The 17,671-nt window shown below is 50.2% G+C and overlaps 1 protein-coding gene across 1 annotated transcript in view; it reads left to right on the forward strand.

Moving 5' to 3' along the window:
* Nucleotides 1-12,822, forward strand: part of Dpysl5 (dihydropyrimidinase like 5) — a 49,068-nt gene extending 36,246 nt beyond the window's left edge. Inside the window, exons 6-12 of the mRNA XM_050128510.1 lie at nucleotides 319-394; nucleotides 1,407-1,563; nucleotides 5,453-5,594; nucleotides 7,839-7,981; nucleotides 8,770-8,977; nucleotides 10,916-11,084; nucleotides 12,737-12,822. Of these exons, the coding sequence (XP_049984467.1) occupies nucleotides 319-394; nucleotides 1,407-1,563; nucleotides 5,453-5,594; nucleotides 7,839-7,981; nucleotides 8,770-8,977; nucleotides 10,916-11,084; nucleotides 12,737-12,822 (981 nt within the window). The remainder of the gene's footprint in view (nucleotides 1-318; nucleotides 395-1,406; nucleotides 1,564-5,452; nucleotides 5,595-7,838; nucleotides 7,982-8,769; nucleotides 8,978-10,915; nucleotides 11,085-12,736) is intronic.
* Nucleotides 12,823-17,671: the final 4,849 nt, after the last annotated feature.

Here is a 17,671-nt window from a genome sequence, read left to right on the forward strand (position 1 = left end):
GGTCCTCACGTTTGTGAACCGAAAAAATGAAGCAGGAAAAAAAAACATGAGATCAGAGAAAATCTGAGGTTTAGACTCATCCTCTGCTACCTGAGGTCACCCTCCGGGTTGGTGGTCCCCGATGCTGGCCTCCATCTGCAGCCTCTTGTGTACTCAGCTCACCAGCCCTGCATCCCGAGCGTAAACTACCATCTAGTCACGAGTAACGAGTGACACACAGGGATGCGTGTCGGTGCAGGACTGAGAGAAGGGTGGTCTGGGGGTGTGGCAGCTTTACAGGAGCAGGTAATGCTACTTCCTGCTGTCTCTTGCCTTTAGACTCACTGTCCCATCTACCTGGTCAATGTGTCCAGCATCTCGGCTGGTGATGTGATTGCGGCTGCTAAGATGCAAGGTGAGTCTTTGTACCTCGTGCCGTGGGATCAGAGGACAGGGTTCCTCAGCTCAGATTCTGCCAGGCTTGGCTGCTGAGACCAGGCTTAGCCTGCCCTACCCATTTCTTCATGATTGTCTGCCTCAGAGTGCCCCAAGCTAGCCTGGGCTCAGTACATGAGAACTTTCTCCTCTCGCATGTTTACCCAGCAGCTTTTCCAGAAATGTCTGTTACCTGGACCCAGTCAAGTAAAATTAAAGTCTTAAACTGAGTCATTAATTGATGTCTTTTTGGTCTGGTATATTGAATTAACAGTTACCTTGGCAACTAATAAAATGCTAGACCAATGCCAGTGGGCATGTCGGGAGTGGGGCCATGGTGGACGTCACTGGTAAAATAACAGTGCATGGGCCCAACTTCCCCTTCTCTCTCCCTTGAGCCCTGTGTCTGACCCTCGAGGGGCCTTCGTGTGGCTCCCAGTGCAGCCCCCTTGGTAGTACTGAAGCTGTGGCCTGGGGCACTTGTAAGGGGTCCTAGTAACAGAAGAAACGAAGCTAAGCTAGAACCCTGTGAGTCTAAGCCAGAGGCGTGGGTGCCACAGCCTTCATTGTGATCTCTGGACCCCCACACTCTGCCTGTTCTTCAGCTGAGGGCCCCTGAGGGATTCCGGCTGGACTGTTGGCCCAGCCTGCTAGATGGACCCCTCCCTCTTCTGACTTCCTGACTTCTGGGTCTGCTGTGGATTCCACCCCAGCTGCTCCCAGAGCTGTCACATCCCCTGCCTGCCCAGAGAACAGCCTGGACTGCCCACTAGGCCTGGCAGTACATGCATGCCCCACTATCCCCCTGCCTCACTCCCCCACAGCTATGTGTACACAGCCAGGCCATACTAGACTTCTCAAAATCTCTATGCTTTCAGCCTCGGGATCCAGTCTCTGGGCCTGAGCAAACGGGGGCGAGCCTTTTCCTGTTTGCTGTCAGTAGTGCGATGTGCTGTCCAACCACCTCGTGATGCTTTCCACTCTCCTTCCAGGGAAAGTGGTGCTGGCTGAGACCACCAACGCACATGCCACACTCACAGGCTTGCACTACTACCACCAGGACTGGTCCCATGCGGCTGCCTACGTCACAGTGCCTCCTCTGAGACTGGACACCAACACCTCTACCTACCTCATGAGCCTGCTGGCCAAGTAAGGCATTGGAGCCAACAGCACTCCACACAGGGGGCTATAGGTCTTTAAGGTGATGTCCTCCAACACTAGAAACCAAACATGGCCTGGATTTGGTTCCATAGGGCCCTCGGGGTGGTTTTGCTTGAACCTCTTCCTCCAGAGCCCAGCTGTCCCCTGCTATCCTGTTGAGCATCTCTGACAACTTCATTTGGAGTGAGAGCATTGACCAGCATTTTAGATGCCATTGAAACCTCATTCTGAAGCCCAGGGGGGAGCTGGGACATAGGACCTCTTCATATGTATGGTCCTCTCTTCCTGACTGCATTAGTTACTGAGGGAGCAACTTGTAAGAGAAGAAGGCTTATTTTAACTCTTTCCCAGAGCTAGGTCCTCTATGAAAGCTTCAGAGCAGGCTGCGGGGACTCCACACCTAAGTGGATCGAGAGACAGAGCAGAGAAATGCAGATAGCTACCTGGATTTCTTTCCTTTTACTCAGCCCAGACCCTCAGCCCTTGGGATGGTACAGCCTGTGTTCTTCCTTCCTCAGTTAGTCCTTTCTAGAAAAGCCCTCGTCTGCACACTCAAAGGCGTACCTCCCTATCACCCTGGCAGCTCTTAATTCAGTCCAGTTGGCGTGGAAATAAGCCATACTTACCTTTACCTCTCCCTGTTGTTGCCTCAGTTTCTCTCCTATGTGTTCCTTCCCACCTCTCTCCACCCCTGGTACACCCTCTACCAACCTCTATTCTCAATCCCCTCCCTATCTAATGCTCAACCCCAACCTGAAGAAAACAGTCCAAGGAACATTCTGGACTTGGCAAGGCACAATCATGAAAATGTTGGTTTTGTTTCCGGGACAGCTTCTTTGTCCTCTGCTAGTGACATTCCGGGAAGAGACAGTACCTTCTCTTACCTTTGGCTATTAAAGTTCTGTCTAGTTTATAGTCGGCTCCTTGACCAACTCCCCTAGCTCTCTCTGTTCATACTGGAGCGGATAAAGGAGGAAGAAAGATGGGACTGTCTTCTCCATGCCCAGACATGGTTTTTAGTCACCTTCCAGCACCAGCAAGGGCCCTCATGAGGTCACTTACCTCAGGCCACTTTCTACAGTACATGGGGCTTAACTATCCCTTTGGTGCGAGAGCGGGCTAGACCACCCATGTCTCACCCAGAGCTTGGCTGTAGGCTAACCTAATAGGTCAGTGTACCAAAGAACCTCTCAGCCCCTGGAAGAGAAGTTTGGGTTTCTGGAGAGGGCAAGAGGCACACATAACTGAACTATACTGGTCAAGGTGTGGTCTTGTCCATCGCTGACCCGTCTTAGTGTAGCTCCAATCTCTCTTTAAAGATAGTCTGGCAGGTTGTCAGATCTGGGTGAAATCTCTTTGCAGAGACAAGTTTTTCCGCTTCCTCACCAAGCTTCCGTCTCTTCTCTCAACATGAAGGTTTTTGTTGAAACTCTGCTTTCCTGGGGTCATTGTTCAAGAGTCTGACAGCCAAGTGGAGGTGCCCAAGTGACCCAGTAAATAAAGTGGGGAGCCACTGGAGAAGGCACCTGGTGGCAACTTTGGGGCTCTGAATGCATGCACAGATGGTGCACCCACATACACACAAATATGCACAACACTCATATATACGTATTAAAAAACACTATAATAAAGACTTGGTTCAACGTCAGAGCGTCCTTTGAAATGTTCCACTTGCTATAAGCAAATTTGCCAAAGGAACAAAAGCACAGTAAACGTCCAATCCGTCCATACTCAAATAGACAGGAAAAGGAAGCATTGGTCATTGAATAATTTTTCATAAAGCCTGTTTTCCATTTACTTTAATTATTTAAATTCTCATGTAAGAATTATGATTTCATATGGTAGAGAAATAGTTCTAGTTCCTTTTTAATCAGTGCACATTGTAAATGTGTGCTATTTTATAGGATTCAGGGCAAAATTTTAACTATTTGTAAGAATTTATGATTACTATAATTTTCTCCTATAACATGTTACTGGTATAGCTCATGCAGTGCAGAATGCTGGCTGGAAACCCAGGTGTCAGTTCCCTTTTTCAAGTCTGGTTTCCTGAGCAAGTGAGATACCTCAGCCGGTGAAAGACCATTGCCACCAAACCTGACAACTTGAGTTTAATCCCCAGAACCCATGTGTTAGAAGGAAAATTGTCCTTTGTTCTCCATGCTCATGCAGTGGTAAGCATGTGTGCATGTATGTGTGTGCGTGTGTGCGTGAACACACACACACACAAATAAATAGGTAAGTAAGAAATAAATAAACTATAATTTTACCATCATTCATTCACACTTGCTGAGTGGTACCTGCTTCTGAAGAAGATAGGTGCTCATTTAAAGGTGGAAGTTGAGCCTGAGTTTCAGGGTTTCTGACCTGTAATGTGTTATTCTGTGTTGGTCTCTCCCCTGGTCTAAGCCTCATCTGGATATCTGGGGGGTCTCTGAGAAGAGAGTAAACCCTGAGACATCCTCATTTCCCATGGCTTCTGTAGGTGCAGAAGGTGTGGGGAGGCCGGGCTGTGGTGGCGCACGCCTTTAATCCCAGCACTTGGGAGGCAGAGGCAGGCGGATCTCTGTGAGTTCGAGACCAGCCTGGTCTACAAGAGCTAGTTCCAGGACAGGCTCCAAAAACCACAGAGAAACCCTGTCTCGAAAAAGCAAAAAAAAAAAAAAAAAAAAAAAAAAAAAAAAAAAAAAAAAAAAAAAAAAAAAAAAAAAAAAAAAAAAAAAAAAAAAAAAAAAAAAAAAAAAAAAAGGTGTGGGGTGTGGGGAGCCTCGGGGGCCTAGAACACTCCTGCTCTCCGGAAGTCTCTTCCTGTCTCTGGAACCCTGACTGAGGTCAGCCCTCTTACCAAAGAGCCTAGTCATCTTGCTGTGGACTTGCCAGGAACATTAGTCTTTGGCAAGAGCCTTAACTGATGAGCCTGAGAGCTCCCGGGAGAGACAGCCCTCCATGTAGCCTGACTGGCGACTGTCCGGTAGCCTCAAAATCTGCCCCCATACCCATCACACCCTGTTCTGAGTCCAGAGCCCCTTCAGAGTGGGTGTCCCCTGTAGCTCATGTACTTACCTACAAAGACTGTGAGAGCCTTGGGGTCTCTACTGGGCACTCCCAGCAATGTCCCTGGTTCCGCATGATCTCCTTGCTGCAGTCAGGTCCTTCCTAGGGTTGCTTTGCCTTAGTGGCAGAAGCATTTTCATAGCTGAGGCTTCTAGTCTAGAAATCTCCCTCTTTGGCAGACAGCATGCTGCAGCACGCCTCCCTCACATCCCTTCCCAGTTCTGTATCTGCCTGAGGTCCTGGTTGAGCCTTAGGTACTCATAGCCCTCACCGTGTGAAGACTTTGCCGTGAATGACATTGGTGACAACGTCTTCCGCTTCTAGATGGTGGCTTGTTAAGTCTTGGCACCCTTTCTCCTGAATGCTTTGACTCCCAGTCACTTAGCAAGGTTAGCACTGAACTTGGAAAAGCTTTGTCAAACACCTGTTGTGTGTGTCTTGCCGGGACAGTGTGAGGCAGGCAAGCTGGTGGGAACAAGCTGGCACGTGAGTCCTGGACATGAAGCCCACCTCTGCCATCTCACCCCCAGCTAAGCCCTAAATGGTGGGCAAGTTGTTCTCCACCTGCTATTTTACCAGTCACCAACCAAAGGGTTGGAGTCTCCTGGAACATGCCCTGTGCATATGCCAATTCTGTGGATAGATAAACTGTTCATTTAAAGGAAAGAAACAAACCGTTAGAGGTCACCCAGCAAGTAAGCAGCAGGGTCAGGTTGGAAATGCATTTTCTGGGTTCCCAAGCCCAGGCTTTCCCCCTCAGCTTGTTCCCCACCCACTGGGAGATCGGCCTCCTGTCCCCTCACTTGTCACTTCTCCCTCTCTCCAGCGACACTCTGAACATTGTGGCATCAGATCACCGGCCATTCACCACGAAGCAGAAAGCCATGGGCAAGGAAGACTTCACCAAGATCCCACATGGTGTGAGCGGCGTGCAGGATCGAATGAGCGTGATCTGGGAAAGGGGCGTGGTAGGTGTGATCTGGGAAAGGGGCGTGGTAGGTGTCTGCAGCCTTGCCCACACTGAAGATCCCAGCGAAGCCCACTCATCAGGGTGTGTTAGTCAGGGTCCTCTAGAGGAACGGGACTGATAGAGGCTGGATGTCTCAGCTGGTCCCTGGTGTATGTTGGAATCCCAGCAAAGCAGGCTCTAATATCAGTGAAGGAATGTCTCAGCAGCAGTGTGTATGAACTTGCCAGCAAGAGTGAGGACGAGCAGGCAAAGAGAAAAAAGCTCCCTTCTTCCATGTCCGTGTGTGTGTGTGTGTGTGTGTGTGTGTGTGTGTGTGTGTGTGTGTGTGTGTGTTTGCTTTTAGAAAGTGTGGTCCAGATTTAGGGGTGGGCCTTCTAACCTCAAATGATCCAATCAAGAATAATCCCTCACAGTCGTGCCTAGCTGCCTGAGTTTCAGCTAATTCCAGTTAAGCTGACCACCAAGAATAGCCTTCGCAGGAGAGCTGTGGTACCCAGTAGCAAGGCAAGAGGTTGGTAGTATCCGTAGATGGCGGAGGTCAGGCTTAGCTAGCATAGCATCAGCTCACACATGCGAGGGGCGGAAAGGCTCGCCCCATTACATCAGAAAGTGATAGGTCCTGTTAACAAAACGTGACAGTTTAGAAGACTATGGGGGAAATCCATGCAGTTGGAACTTTAGCATTTACTTCTTCCTACTTCGGCACATGTACTGGATTTTTCCTGTTGGTTTCTGAGGCAGGATCTCACTGTGTAGACAGGTTTGGCCTTGACTGTTTGGAGGTCTTCCTGCTTCATCCTCCCAAGTGACAGGATTTTAGACGCAAGCCACGGTGCCTAGCTAGATACATTATTTTAGTAACTGGATTCATCTTTTCTCCCCTACATATTTTAAGTCCTTTTGAGTGTCTTCCTAGAACTCTACAAAGCTGTGGGCTTTTTAAAAAGGTGGAATTTGGGACTTGTGATCTAACTTAGCTCTTCATACACACTAGGCTGGAGTTCCACCGCTGCCTACATCGCAAGGCTCAAAACGTCTTTTTTAAATTGCTATGTAATGCTCCTTTCAATGGAAATGCTGTATTTAATTCTTCTTTGTTCTCACACTTCAAATGCCACTCTGGAGCAGTCCTTGCTTATGAATGTGACCATTTCCAATTACTTCCTTAGGAGAGATTTCTAGAAGGGGATTTTTGGGCCAAGAGATATAAATATGAAGTTCTGGGTCTATTTTGTCTAACTGAATTTCAGAAAGATAGGGGCTGGGATTTCATCTGAATGCCACCTATTCTGCCCATGGAGAGTAAGTAGTTTTTGGTCTTGGTCTGTCATTGTTACTCTCAACACTCAGTATACGCGCAAAGAGATTTGAAGCCCTAAAAACAGCCTCCTGGGCTGCGACTTAGCTCGGGGCATTGTCCCTGGAGGAGAGGGACACGGCTATCTGCGGCAGAGCAGGCAGCTCTTTCAGAACCCAGAATACACTTCAGCCTCTCCCAGCCATCTCCAGCTTCAGGTGGTCCACAGTCCACAAAACAGTGGGAAATTCTAAAAATAAGTCATAGTTTGCGGAAGTTGTTTGTTTGAGACAGGGTTTCACACTGTACCCCAGGATGGTCTGGAACTCATTTTGTAATCCAGACTGGCCTTAAACTCACAAGAGTCCTACCTCAGCTTTCCCAGAACTAAAATTACTGACATGAGCTACCACATCCCATACTGTAAGTATTAAATAATTTTTGTTACAGTATATTGATAAATTATTCTATTAGTTTTTGTTAGCTTCCTGCGGTGCCTAACTTTTGAGTTAACTTGGTTGTAGGTGAGCATGTATATGAAGTAAGCCTACTCTGAATCGGGCTCAGTTCTCTGTAGTTTCAGGCATCCTATGTGGGCCTTGGGACAATACCAGCAAACAAGGAGACATAAGCTTTTGCACACGAAGGGAAGCTCCTTAGTCATCCCAAGTGGGCACATGTGTGGACCTTATCTAGGGGGTGCATTTGCCCCAGGCAGGCAGCCTTAGGCACAAGTCACCAGCGTGGCTGAGTGAGGGATGAAGGGGCACGCAGGGTCTCAAGCTCTGCCCAGTGCCTCGTATTGGGACAGTGCCTATAGCACTGTTTGCCTTAGGACCACAGCTGTGGCCCTCTGAGCTAAGACCACAGGCTGGATAGCAAGTGCCTGCAGAGGAAGCCATACGTCCAGATCCAGGCTGGTCTGACACATTTGCCACATTCCAGGTTGGAGGAAAGATGGATGAGAACCGCTTCGTAGCTGTCACCAGTTCCAACGCAGCCAAGATTCTCAACCTGTATCCTCGCAAGGGCCGCATCATCCCTGGAGCCGATGCCGACGTGGTGGTGTGGGACCCAGAAGCCACAAAGTAAAGCTTGCCGCTAGTCTCCTGGGCCTGGGGGGACTTTATTCCAGAACGGCAAAGGCGAATGACCTTTGCAGCGTTTCCAGGGTAGAGGAATGTGACGGTGGCGTGCCTCCCATGTGACTGTCCGCCTCCCTTGCTCATGTATACCCATGTCCAGTGTCTCTGTACCTGCTTCTAAGGGACCAGACAGATGGGAAAAATACACACTAGTTTTTGTTGTTTTTGAGACAGGATTTTTCTGTGTAGCTTTGGAGCCTGCCCTGAAACTCATTCTGTAGACCAGACAGGCCTCAAGCTCACAGAGATCCACCTGTCTCTGCCTCCTAAATCCTGGGATTAGAGCCGTGTGCCACCACTGACCAGCCTACACTTCTTATGTACAAAAGCCTTAATTTTTTTTTGCATTAATTCTCTAAAGGCTCTGTGTCTCCATTCTGAGATGCTAGGGATAAAGATTTCAACACAAGAATTGTGAGGGGAGGGCTGGAGAGATGGCTCAGAGGTTAAGAGCACTGACTGCTCTTCCAGAGGTCCTGAGTTCAATTCCCAGTGACCGCATGGTGGCTCACAACCATCTGTAATGGGATCTGGCGCCCTCTTCTGGCCTGCAGGCACACATGCAGACAGAATATTGTCTACATAATAAAGAAAGAATTGTGAGGGGATGGAATTAAGCCCCATCAGACAGCTCTGGGTACCATGCCTTCCTACCGGGCAGCATCTCGTTGCATCAAGCTGTACTCTCTTTACTGGTACTCAGATCTTGTTCCCCCCTCATCTCCCACCAGGACCATCTCAGCCAGCACCCAGGTGCAGGGTGGAGACTTCAATTTGTATGAGAACATGCGCTGCCATGGCGTGCCGCTGGTCACCATCAGCCGCGGACGCGTCGTGTATGAGAATGGCGTCTTCATGTGCGCAGAGGGTACTGGCAAGTTCTGTCCCCTGCGGTCTTTCCCAGACATTGTCTATAAGAAGCTGGTGCAGAGAGAGAAGGTAAGATGGGGTGGGACGAGGTCAAGGCCCCTGTGGGGGAACATGTTCACTTTTCTCCATTAACTCTCAGATACTGTCGTGTTCTATGTTACTTCTGCACCAGTGTGACCCGAATGCCTTAAGAGAGGAAAGGGTTAACTGAGCTCATAATTTCAGAAGCTTTAATGTGACCTGGTAAATTCATGATAATGGGAGTGTGTGAAACAGTGGTTCTCAACCTGTGGGCCGTGACCCCCGCAGGGGCCACGTATCAGATACTGACATTACAATTCATAACAGTAGAAAAACTACAGTTATGAAGTAGCAATTAAATAATTTTATAGTTGGGAGTCACACCACAACATAAGGAACTGTATTAAAGGATCACAGCAATTGGCTTTTGGGAACCTGCTCCCCATGCTGAATTACCTTGCCCAGCCTTGACACAGGGGAGGAGCTCAGTCCTGCCTCCCCTTGAGTGTCTGAGAGGAGGCCTGCCCCTTTCTGAAGTGGAGATGGAGGAGGAGGGAAGGGAGAGGGGAATAGGTGGAAAAGGGGATGGGAGACTGCAGTCAGTATGTTAAATAAATGAAAATGTTATTTAAATAAAATATTAAAAAATGTAAAAAGGGGTCGCAGCATTAGGCAGGCTGGGAACCACTGGTGCAGTGGCTGATGGTTCGTGGGCAGCAGGCAGGGAAGAAGCCGGAAGTCAGAACCAGAGGCCGGCTGGTAGCCTTCAGAGTGACCCCAATGACCTGCTTCTGCCAGCCAAGTCCCATCTCCTAGAGAATTCCATTCAGACAAGCTGTAACACAGCGTTTCCTCTGGATGCTGTCTGTCACCATCTGTGCAGGACCCTATGTGACAGAGGCAAAAGGGATAGTGGAGTTGGAAAATTCTGGTTTCCACATCCCATTTTGCATAGATCTATTGTTTTATTATTATTATTAATGTGTTTGTTTGTACGTGTATGTATGTATACACATGTGAGGAAGGGTGCCCATGGAGGCCAGAGGGTTCGGATGCCCTTGGAGCTAGAGTTACTGGTGATTATAAGAACTGAACTCAGGGCCTCTGCAGGAGCAGCACACACTTTAAACCTCTGAGCCACCTCTGCAGTCTCAGCAGACAAAATGTAAACGGGCAAGCAGAGAGGGAGGGAGGCTGGTGGGTGTGTCTGTGGCCAGTGAGCTCCTCCCATATACAGGCTGATTGCTCTGTTCCTGGCCCCTCTCGCTAACGCCAAGGACGCCTTCAGAAATCCCCGTGCCTGTTGTTTCTCTCAATTAGACTGGGCAGGCAGCATGTAAAAGCGCAATTGAGGCTCCCTCCCAAAGGAGTGCTCACATCTCTGCCGCTATTGCTGCTGCTCCCTTGGCCACCTGCACGTCCTCCAACACACTTCCTCCCAGTCACCATGGTACTTCTAATATAGTGAGTCACCATCACGGACCTAGGCCAGGACAGCTCTAAGTGACAGAGCTGAGGCCGGAGCCTTGGTGGCCTGATTTGTGCAGTACAGCTCCTAACCCTTTATTTAGTATTGCTTCCGGCAGTGTCCCACAGCTACACCAACTCTATCTAGCCCAAGTTTTCTCTGGGTTGTCAGACCACACTGAAAGGTCTGCCTGTTGGGAGCCTGATCTTGTCAGGACACTGTCAGGATGTTCACTGTGGAGGAATTCCTCAGCTGTCTCTCTGGCAAACTCCCCTAGAAGGATCCCACCCAAGCAGAGGGCAGAGACTGAGGCACTTTCTGCACACGCACATGTATGTGTGCATGCATACACTCATCCTACATAGAAGCTAGGAAAGCATTACGTCAGCACTTGGAACTACAGAAACTAGAAACCTGTTGCCTATGCATCTTGGGTCCTGTGGGTCCTAGCGGGTGTCGGTGGAGGAGGTTGCAGCTGTGTGCTTGGCCTTGACATTCCTGTCTTTTCTCTTCACCAGACCTTAAAAGTGAGGGCAGTGGACCGCACTCCCTACCTAGGGGACGTCGCTGTTGTTGTCCACCCTGGGAAAAAAGAGATGGGAACGCCACTGGCGGACACTCCCACACGGCCAGTCACCAGGCATGGGGGCATGCGGGACCTTCATGAATCCAGCTTCAGCCTTTCCGGTAAGGACGAGGATGTGGAAGGTGCTGGCAGGTGCAGGCAGGCAGGAGAGAGGCCTGGGCAGTAAACTGCAGCCTGTAGGTCCTTTGTAGAGCCATGAGGACAGGGGCTGTCCCCAGGTGCTCAGCTTTGTGCTCTTAGAAGAGCAGCTTATGCCAGGAACCTGTGGTTCCCACAGGAGGTGCTAGTGGCCTGTGGGGAGGTGACCTCCAAAAACACTCTCAAAGGGCTACTCACTGCCACAGTGGGACATGAATGCTAGGTGCTGTTTCTTGTGCACTGTCTGAACACACTGTGTGGGATGTGTGTGGGATGTGTGGCTTCTCAGGGTCTCCCAAGCACACCACAGCCTACAACAACTGACCCCACATGAAGTGGTAAGACCCTGAGCCTCTGGGGCCTCACTAGTCGGTTGCCTCTTCTGCCCCAGTCCAAGAGCCATGACTGGACAGTGGCTCCTTCAGACAAAGTAGACATCAAGTTGCCTGTCATCTCTCTTCCAGCCCCAAGTCTTAATCTGTTGGAGGTGGGGATCACTGAATAATGCCCCACTGTGATCTCTGGGGCCCTAGACCCATCTTTCTGAGTCTTAGGATTCCAGAGGCAGGGCCTTTGGAGTATGGGTCATTCATTTTCCAAAAGAGTTACCAGTTTCCTGTTTCAGTGTCTGGTCTATTCATTGAGTGTAACTGGAGGTTTCTCTCCTGTCCGCCGGTTCCCGGATAACCACTCAGAGGCTTTGTATTAATTACAAACTGTTTGACCTATTAGCTCAAGCTTATTATTAACTAGATCTTACGACTTAAATGAGCCCATTTCTATTATTCTACATTTTACCACGAGGCTTGTGACTTCTTAACCTCACATCTTGCTTCTCCAGCGGCTGATAGCGTCTCCCTGACTCCGCCCTTCTCCCTGTATCTGTTTGGACCCCCCTCCCCCCCCCAGCTTGGCTCTGTTCTGCCTAGCTATTGGCCAAATCAGCGTCTTTATTAACCAGTGGAAATATAACCTATTCACAACATATAGAGGGGAATCCCACATCAACCGAGACCTGTGTGTGAAGGTCTGTGTGACCGCTGGCTGATCCGTTGGTCTAACAGCACAAATATTGCTGTCCACGTGAGTGAGTGGAGAAGCTCCTAAAGTAGCTGGGAGTCAGGAAAACCTGGGTTCACACCCCTGCTGCTGTAAAATGTGATACCCTGAGCCCTAGGTTTCTCATCCAGATAATGGAATAGAGTCATGAGGGTTAAATGACTGAATACCTGGGACTTGAGGAGTGGCTCCGTCAGTAAAGCATTTGCCTTGCAAGCGCGAGGACCTGAGTTCAATTCCAAGAAACCATGTTGAAAAGGCAGGCACGGGGCTGGAGAGATAGCTCAGCAGTAAGGAGCAGGTACTGCTCATCCAGCGGACCTGTGTTGAGTTCCTAGTTTCCCAGCACTCAACTACCAGCAAATTCCAGCTCCAGGAAAATCCAACACCTCCTCAGGCACATGCACATACAAATACACAGTCCCTGACCTGCCCTAAAAGAGGTGGACAGCATTCCTTTGAGGGGCGGGAGAGGTCTGAGCCTCAGCGGTGACAGGGAGCCTGCTAACCCAGAGAGCTTCTGCCTAGTTGACTTTTCCGACTTATTTCCCCGCAGGTTCTCAGATCGATGATCACGTTCCAAAGCGGGCCTCAGCTCGGATCCTTGCGCCCCCTGGAGGCAGGTCGAGCGGTATTTGGTAAAGGCTCTGACCAGCCCCCCCAAGTGAGGATGCTCCACCGCCACCCGCCTGCACACCTTCTGGCCACAGCTGCAGGGGGTGGGAGAGGCTGGGCAGGGCAGCGCTCTGCTGGTGGGGGCTCCAGGAAGCAGAGAGCCCTCCCCTTGTCTGAACGTGTTTCACGGGGCTTTGACCCACCCCTAACAAGGCACTTTGAGCTGTCCCTCCTGCTCTGCTCCCTCCTTCCTTCCTCGGCCCTGGGGTTTCTCTGGGCCCCAGCGGCCACACTATGCACAGCACCCAACTGCATAGCGCCTGGCCCCGCCCCTCCTCTCACGACAACCACCAGTGCAGGCTCTGGGAAGGCCCGGACTGGAGTGCCCTGCCCTGCTGCCCACCCAGACAGGCGTCCAGAGCACTTTAGCAGATGTGTGTTATAAGTAAGGGCCTTCCCCCCTCATCCCTTAGGTACTATGGTGACATTTCCCAAGTCAGACAGGTGTTAGCTTCCCAGCCATGCCCGAGATGTCCCATCTTTACTGACTCACCCCTGTGTAGGTACAGTCAGGACACCCTGGTTGTGGCTGTGGTTGGGACACCCTGTGCCCTTTGCCGGCCTCTTTCCACTCCTTACCCACACCCTCTGGGAGCCCCAGGCCCCAGATGGGTAGCTGGGTGGGCATGGGGCTGGTGCCAGGCGCGTGTAAATGGTTTTGTTTTGCACGTTTGGTTTGCGCAGTGGTTTGGTTTGACTTGTTTGTGCACCCTGTGGACAATAACGGTGCTTCGTGTCACTAGCGTAGCATAGAATCGGGAGTAGATTTGGTTCTTAGGAGATGCTGCAGTCACCACCAACCAGATAGTCCAGGGCAGCGGTGGGGACAGGCTGTCCCCCAGCCCCTTTCCCCCAACCCAGGGTCCTGCTACAAGAAGCAGCCCTGGACCATGCCTCCCCTGTCCCACACCCCTACCTCTTACCACCCCCATCTTACTTTTTCTACATTCAAATGTCCTGGATGCTGACCCTGGAAACCTTCAAGCAACAAGGCGGCCCCTCTCTCATCGATTCTCCTGGTCACTCCCAGCACTAACCCCCATGTCCATACCCTCACACCCCTACACATCTTCCTATATGTTGCCCCTGCTGGACAAGGCCTCACTACTCCTCCTGTGTGACTAGCAAGAGGCCTCATGCCTGCTGAGAGAGGGAGGGTAGGAGAGGGTTGGCCAGCCAGCCACCAGGCGGGGGGCTTCAACATGCAAGCCCTAGCCGGAGAATCGGCTCCACTGCCCAAGTGCTATGGGGTCCTGCACTCAACACCACGCTCTTGTTGGCTGCTGGTTAGGCCCGCCCTGCCTCAGAAGCTCTTTGGGGGTTCTCATAGGTGGCTACCCAATCTGAGAAGTGACCCTGCTGTCTGCCATTGATAGGCCTCATCATCCCTCCCTCCCCCTCCTTGGGAAACGATCTCACTTTGGCTTGAGCTCCCCAAACCTGCCAGAGGCCTCAGAGATCTTGGTACTCATCCCTGCAGTTTGTACTGCTTTGGGTCCACCAAAGCACTTCCACGCATCCGCTCTCGCTCCTCCTTATGGTGGGATGCTTACCACTCTCCCCATCTTACAGATTTAAAAAAAAAATAACCTGAGGCCCCAAAAGTTAAGGCTGGCTGGCTCCAGAAGTGTCCATGACTGACCTTATGGCCTTGGCTGGTCTAACCTAGTTGTGGAAAGCGGCTGTGGACTGATACCCCCACCCCCACCAGGAGTTCCACCAGATAGAATGAATGCTTTCTCCCTGGGGAGAAAAATGCATTCTGCCTTGCTTTGCACACATCGATCTTCATTATCATTATTGTGAGCAGACTACTGTATACTCTCGGTTTGAGCCTGGACTAGAAAAGTGTTGGGAACTTGTGTGTGGTTTTAGTTTCATCCTCATCTTCATTGTCCTCATTTTGGAGCTGAAATGATAACCCGGAGAGCTGAGGAAGCCATGGGAACAGTAGGCAATGACGCTGGAAAAGCCTCATGGGTAGCAAAAGCAGTGATACTGATCCCTGGTACAGTCCTAGCCTCTCTCCCCTCCTTTTTCTCCTTCTCTTCCTTCCTCTGCCTCCTGCTCCTCCTCCTCTTCTTTTTGAGACAAAGTCTTGCCTATGTAGCCTGGCCTTGAACTCAGAGCATCCTGCCTCAGTTTCCCAAGCACTGGAATTCCAGGCACAAGCTACCACACCTAGCTATATGTCATCTTTGTCTATTTTTGCCCTTGCTTGGTCATGGGCCTTGGGCAGATGCCAAAGATTGAGGGATGGTAGGACCAGCGAGGCAGGGCACCTTGCTTGGGCCAGGAAAGCTTTACCTGAGTGCCTCCACCTGAGAAGTGCATGACCTGGCGTGGTGAGAGAGTACGTGTTCAAGGGGCCGCTGTAGGCCTTCCACTTCATCCACCCCCACCCTTGAGTACACCCAAATCCACCCTTCCATAGACTGTGCTCACCCAGGAGCTTCTGGGTGTGAATCAGGAGGCTCGAGGAGCCAAACAAACCATCACACACCCCCACCCCCGTGTCCACTCCCTGCCCCCATCAGAGCTCCAGCCAGCCCCATCCCAGGCCCAGTGGCTGCTGGCTGGAACGGAAAGGGTCTCTGGTTGCACCGAATGCAGCTCTCAAACTGGTCTTGTACTTGCTGAATAAATACTGTTGTTCTTGCCTTAGCTGCTCTCTAGGTTTGTGGGGTTAACGCACCCAAAAATTGTGCTACTGTGTGTGTGTGCGTGTGCGTGTGTGTAGTGCTAGGAGCCCACAGTAGGCCTCTTGTCAAGCCAATGCCGTGATAAGGGCATCTCTTATACTGACCCAGAAACCACAGAACCACATGGAAGCCAAACCCCCTCCAGCTGCTGAGGCAGCAAGCACACAGCCTGGGGTCAGAATGGAGCTGTCGGTAGCACCCCAGCACCCAAGGGACTTCCTCACTCCTCTGTAATGTCATGGTGCTAAGATCGTGTCAATCCCACGATGACACATAGTCCTATGCTTTGGCCACCGTTTGAGGCAAAAACCAAACAGCCCAACACGTTGTGTTCTGGTGCAGGTTTGTATTAAACTGTAGCTACTTCTCACTCGGCCTCTGTTGTGTTTATTCAAGAAGTGGCCTGGCAGAAAGCCACCTCTACAGCAGTTATGTGGTGCTTCCGTTGCTAGGAGAACAGCTTTGCTCCATCACTCTGATCCAGTGGCAGCTCACTGGGAGGTCCGGGCAAGGTCTGGAAATGTAAAAATAAAAAGTTTAAAAATAAACATTTGTTTTTAAGGGTCATCCCTCTCCCAAGAGCCCAGGATTTCTGATGGTGCAAAAGCAAACATTCGACCAGATTTCCTGGGACGGTTGGCACATTATCTGAACTAAGAAAAAAAAATTTAAGGAGATATTAGAAACAGAAAGAAGGGATCTAGACGCCCCCACCCAACCGATGACACTTGTTCTCTTAGCTACCATTTGGAAGCCTACAACCCCATTCCGTTCAGCAGGAGCAGACGGACTGTATTCCCATAAAGACATGACAAAGTCATCCCAAGGCCCCAATGTGTGTTTGAAGGGCCTTTGCCTGCTTACTAGCTTTCTAGATCCTCCCCACCTTTGAGTCTGGCTACTGGGCCCTCCAAACCCCTTGGGTGTTGGGAGGACTCCTCTGATTAAACTCACACTGAAATGAGTGATGTACAGGCTATCGTTGCAGTACTTGGACTGTTGAGGCAGGTGGATCATGAGTGTGAGGCCAGCCTGGGTCACACATAAGCAGATCCAGTCTCAAAGAGTGGGTGTACCATTCATTTTAGTACTGTGGGACACCTTGTGCCAATTTCTTAACCCCCAAAGATGCAACTCTAATGAGGAAATTCTAGATGGTGGAGAAAATCTGAATAGCACACGGGGGCGCATAGTCGGTTACCTAACTGCCCCCAAACTATAGTAAGTATGTGGGGCTGGGAAGACGCAGCCTTTGGTCCCAGCACTTTGGGGCAAAGGCAGGCAGAGCCACAGAGTGACACCGGTCTCAGGAAAGAAAAGGCACTGTCCCGTGTCATCGACTGTTCGCAAGGCACGAGGCGTGTGCAGATACAGACTTGGGAAGACCCCGTACACCTTAATACGTGTACAGTTGGAAAAGGACCACAGGTTTGGACTTGAAAATTGGGCTCAGCCCAATTGTTTTCAGTGGCAACAATTTGGAATGACTCCATTCAGTCAGCAGGTGTGCAGCCATCAGCCGAGATTTCTTAACTTGGGGTTATAGGTTGACTCATGCAGGCACAAGTGACATTAGGAACTGTGGAAGAGGCTCAAGGAAACCCTGGGTCTGAAGAACAAACAGTATGATACCGGTACTAAATGATTTTTAAAAAAAAAAAAAAAAGACTTTTATTTTATTTTACTTTTTGAGACAGAATTTCACTATGTAGCCCAAACAGATCTGGAACCATGTAGACCAGACTGGCCTTGAACCCAGGGGAATCAAAGACACACACCACTACACCTGGCCATAAGAAGCTTTCCCACAACACTGCCAACGAACTTAATACATTGCTAAAAGTTTGTTTTAAAATCACCTTGCTCTTCTCTGAGTCCACCTTTAGAGTGTCGTCCGCATCCTGTCTGAGCATTGTTTCCTGGCTACTCACACAGATGCATTGGACATTTTCCTTGAAATGCAAGATGTTCATTTTTTTTTTAATTTGAGGAAAGTGATCCTTTTGAGACGAGAATTTTTGTGCATCTTTCTCATTGGACAGAATGACAACTGGTTATAGCAATTAAAGCCTTCCAAGTCCCTCTGAGAAGACACTCTCTGCAAATCCAAGGTC

The sequence above is a fragment of the Alexandromys fortis genome, unplaced genomic scaffold (genome assembly GCF_014885135.2).
Source record: "Alexandromys fortis isolate MF-2015 unplaced genomic scaffold, M_Fortis_MF-2015_v1.1 scaffold_304, whole genome shotgun sequence".
In the NCBI taxonomy this organism is placed as follows: domain Eukaryota; kingdom Metazoa; phylum Chordata; class Mammalia; order Rodentia; family Cricetidae; genus Alexandromys; species Alexandromys fortis.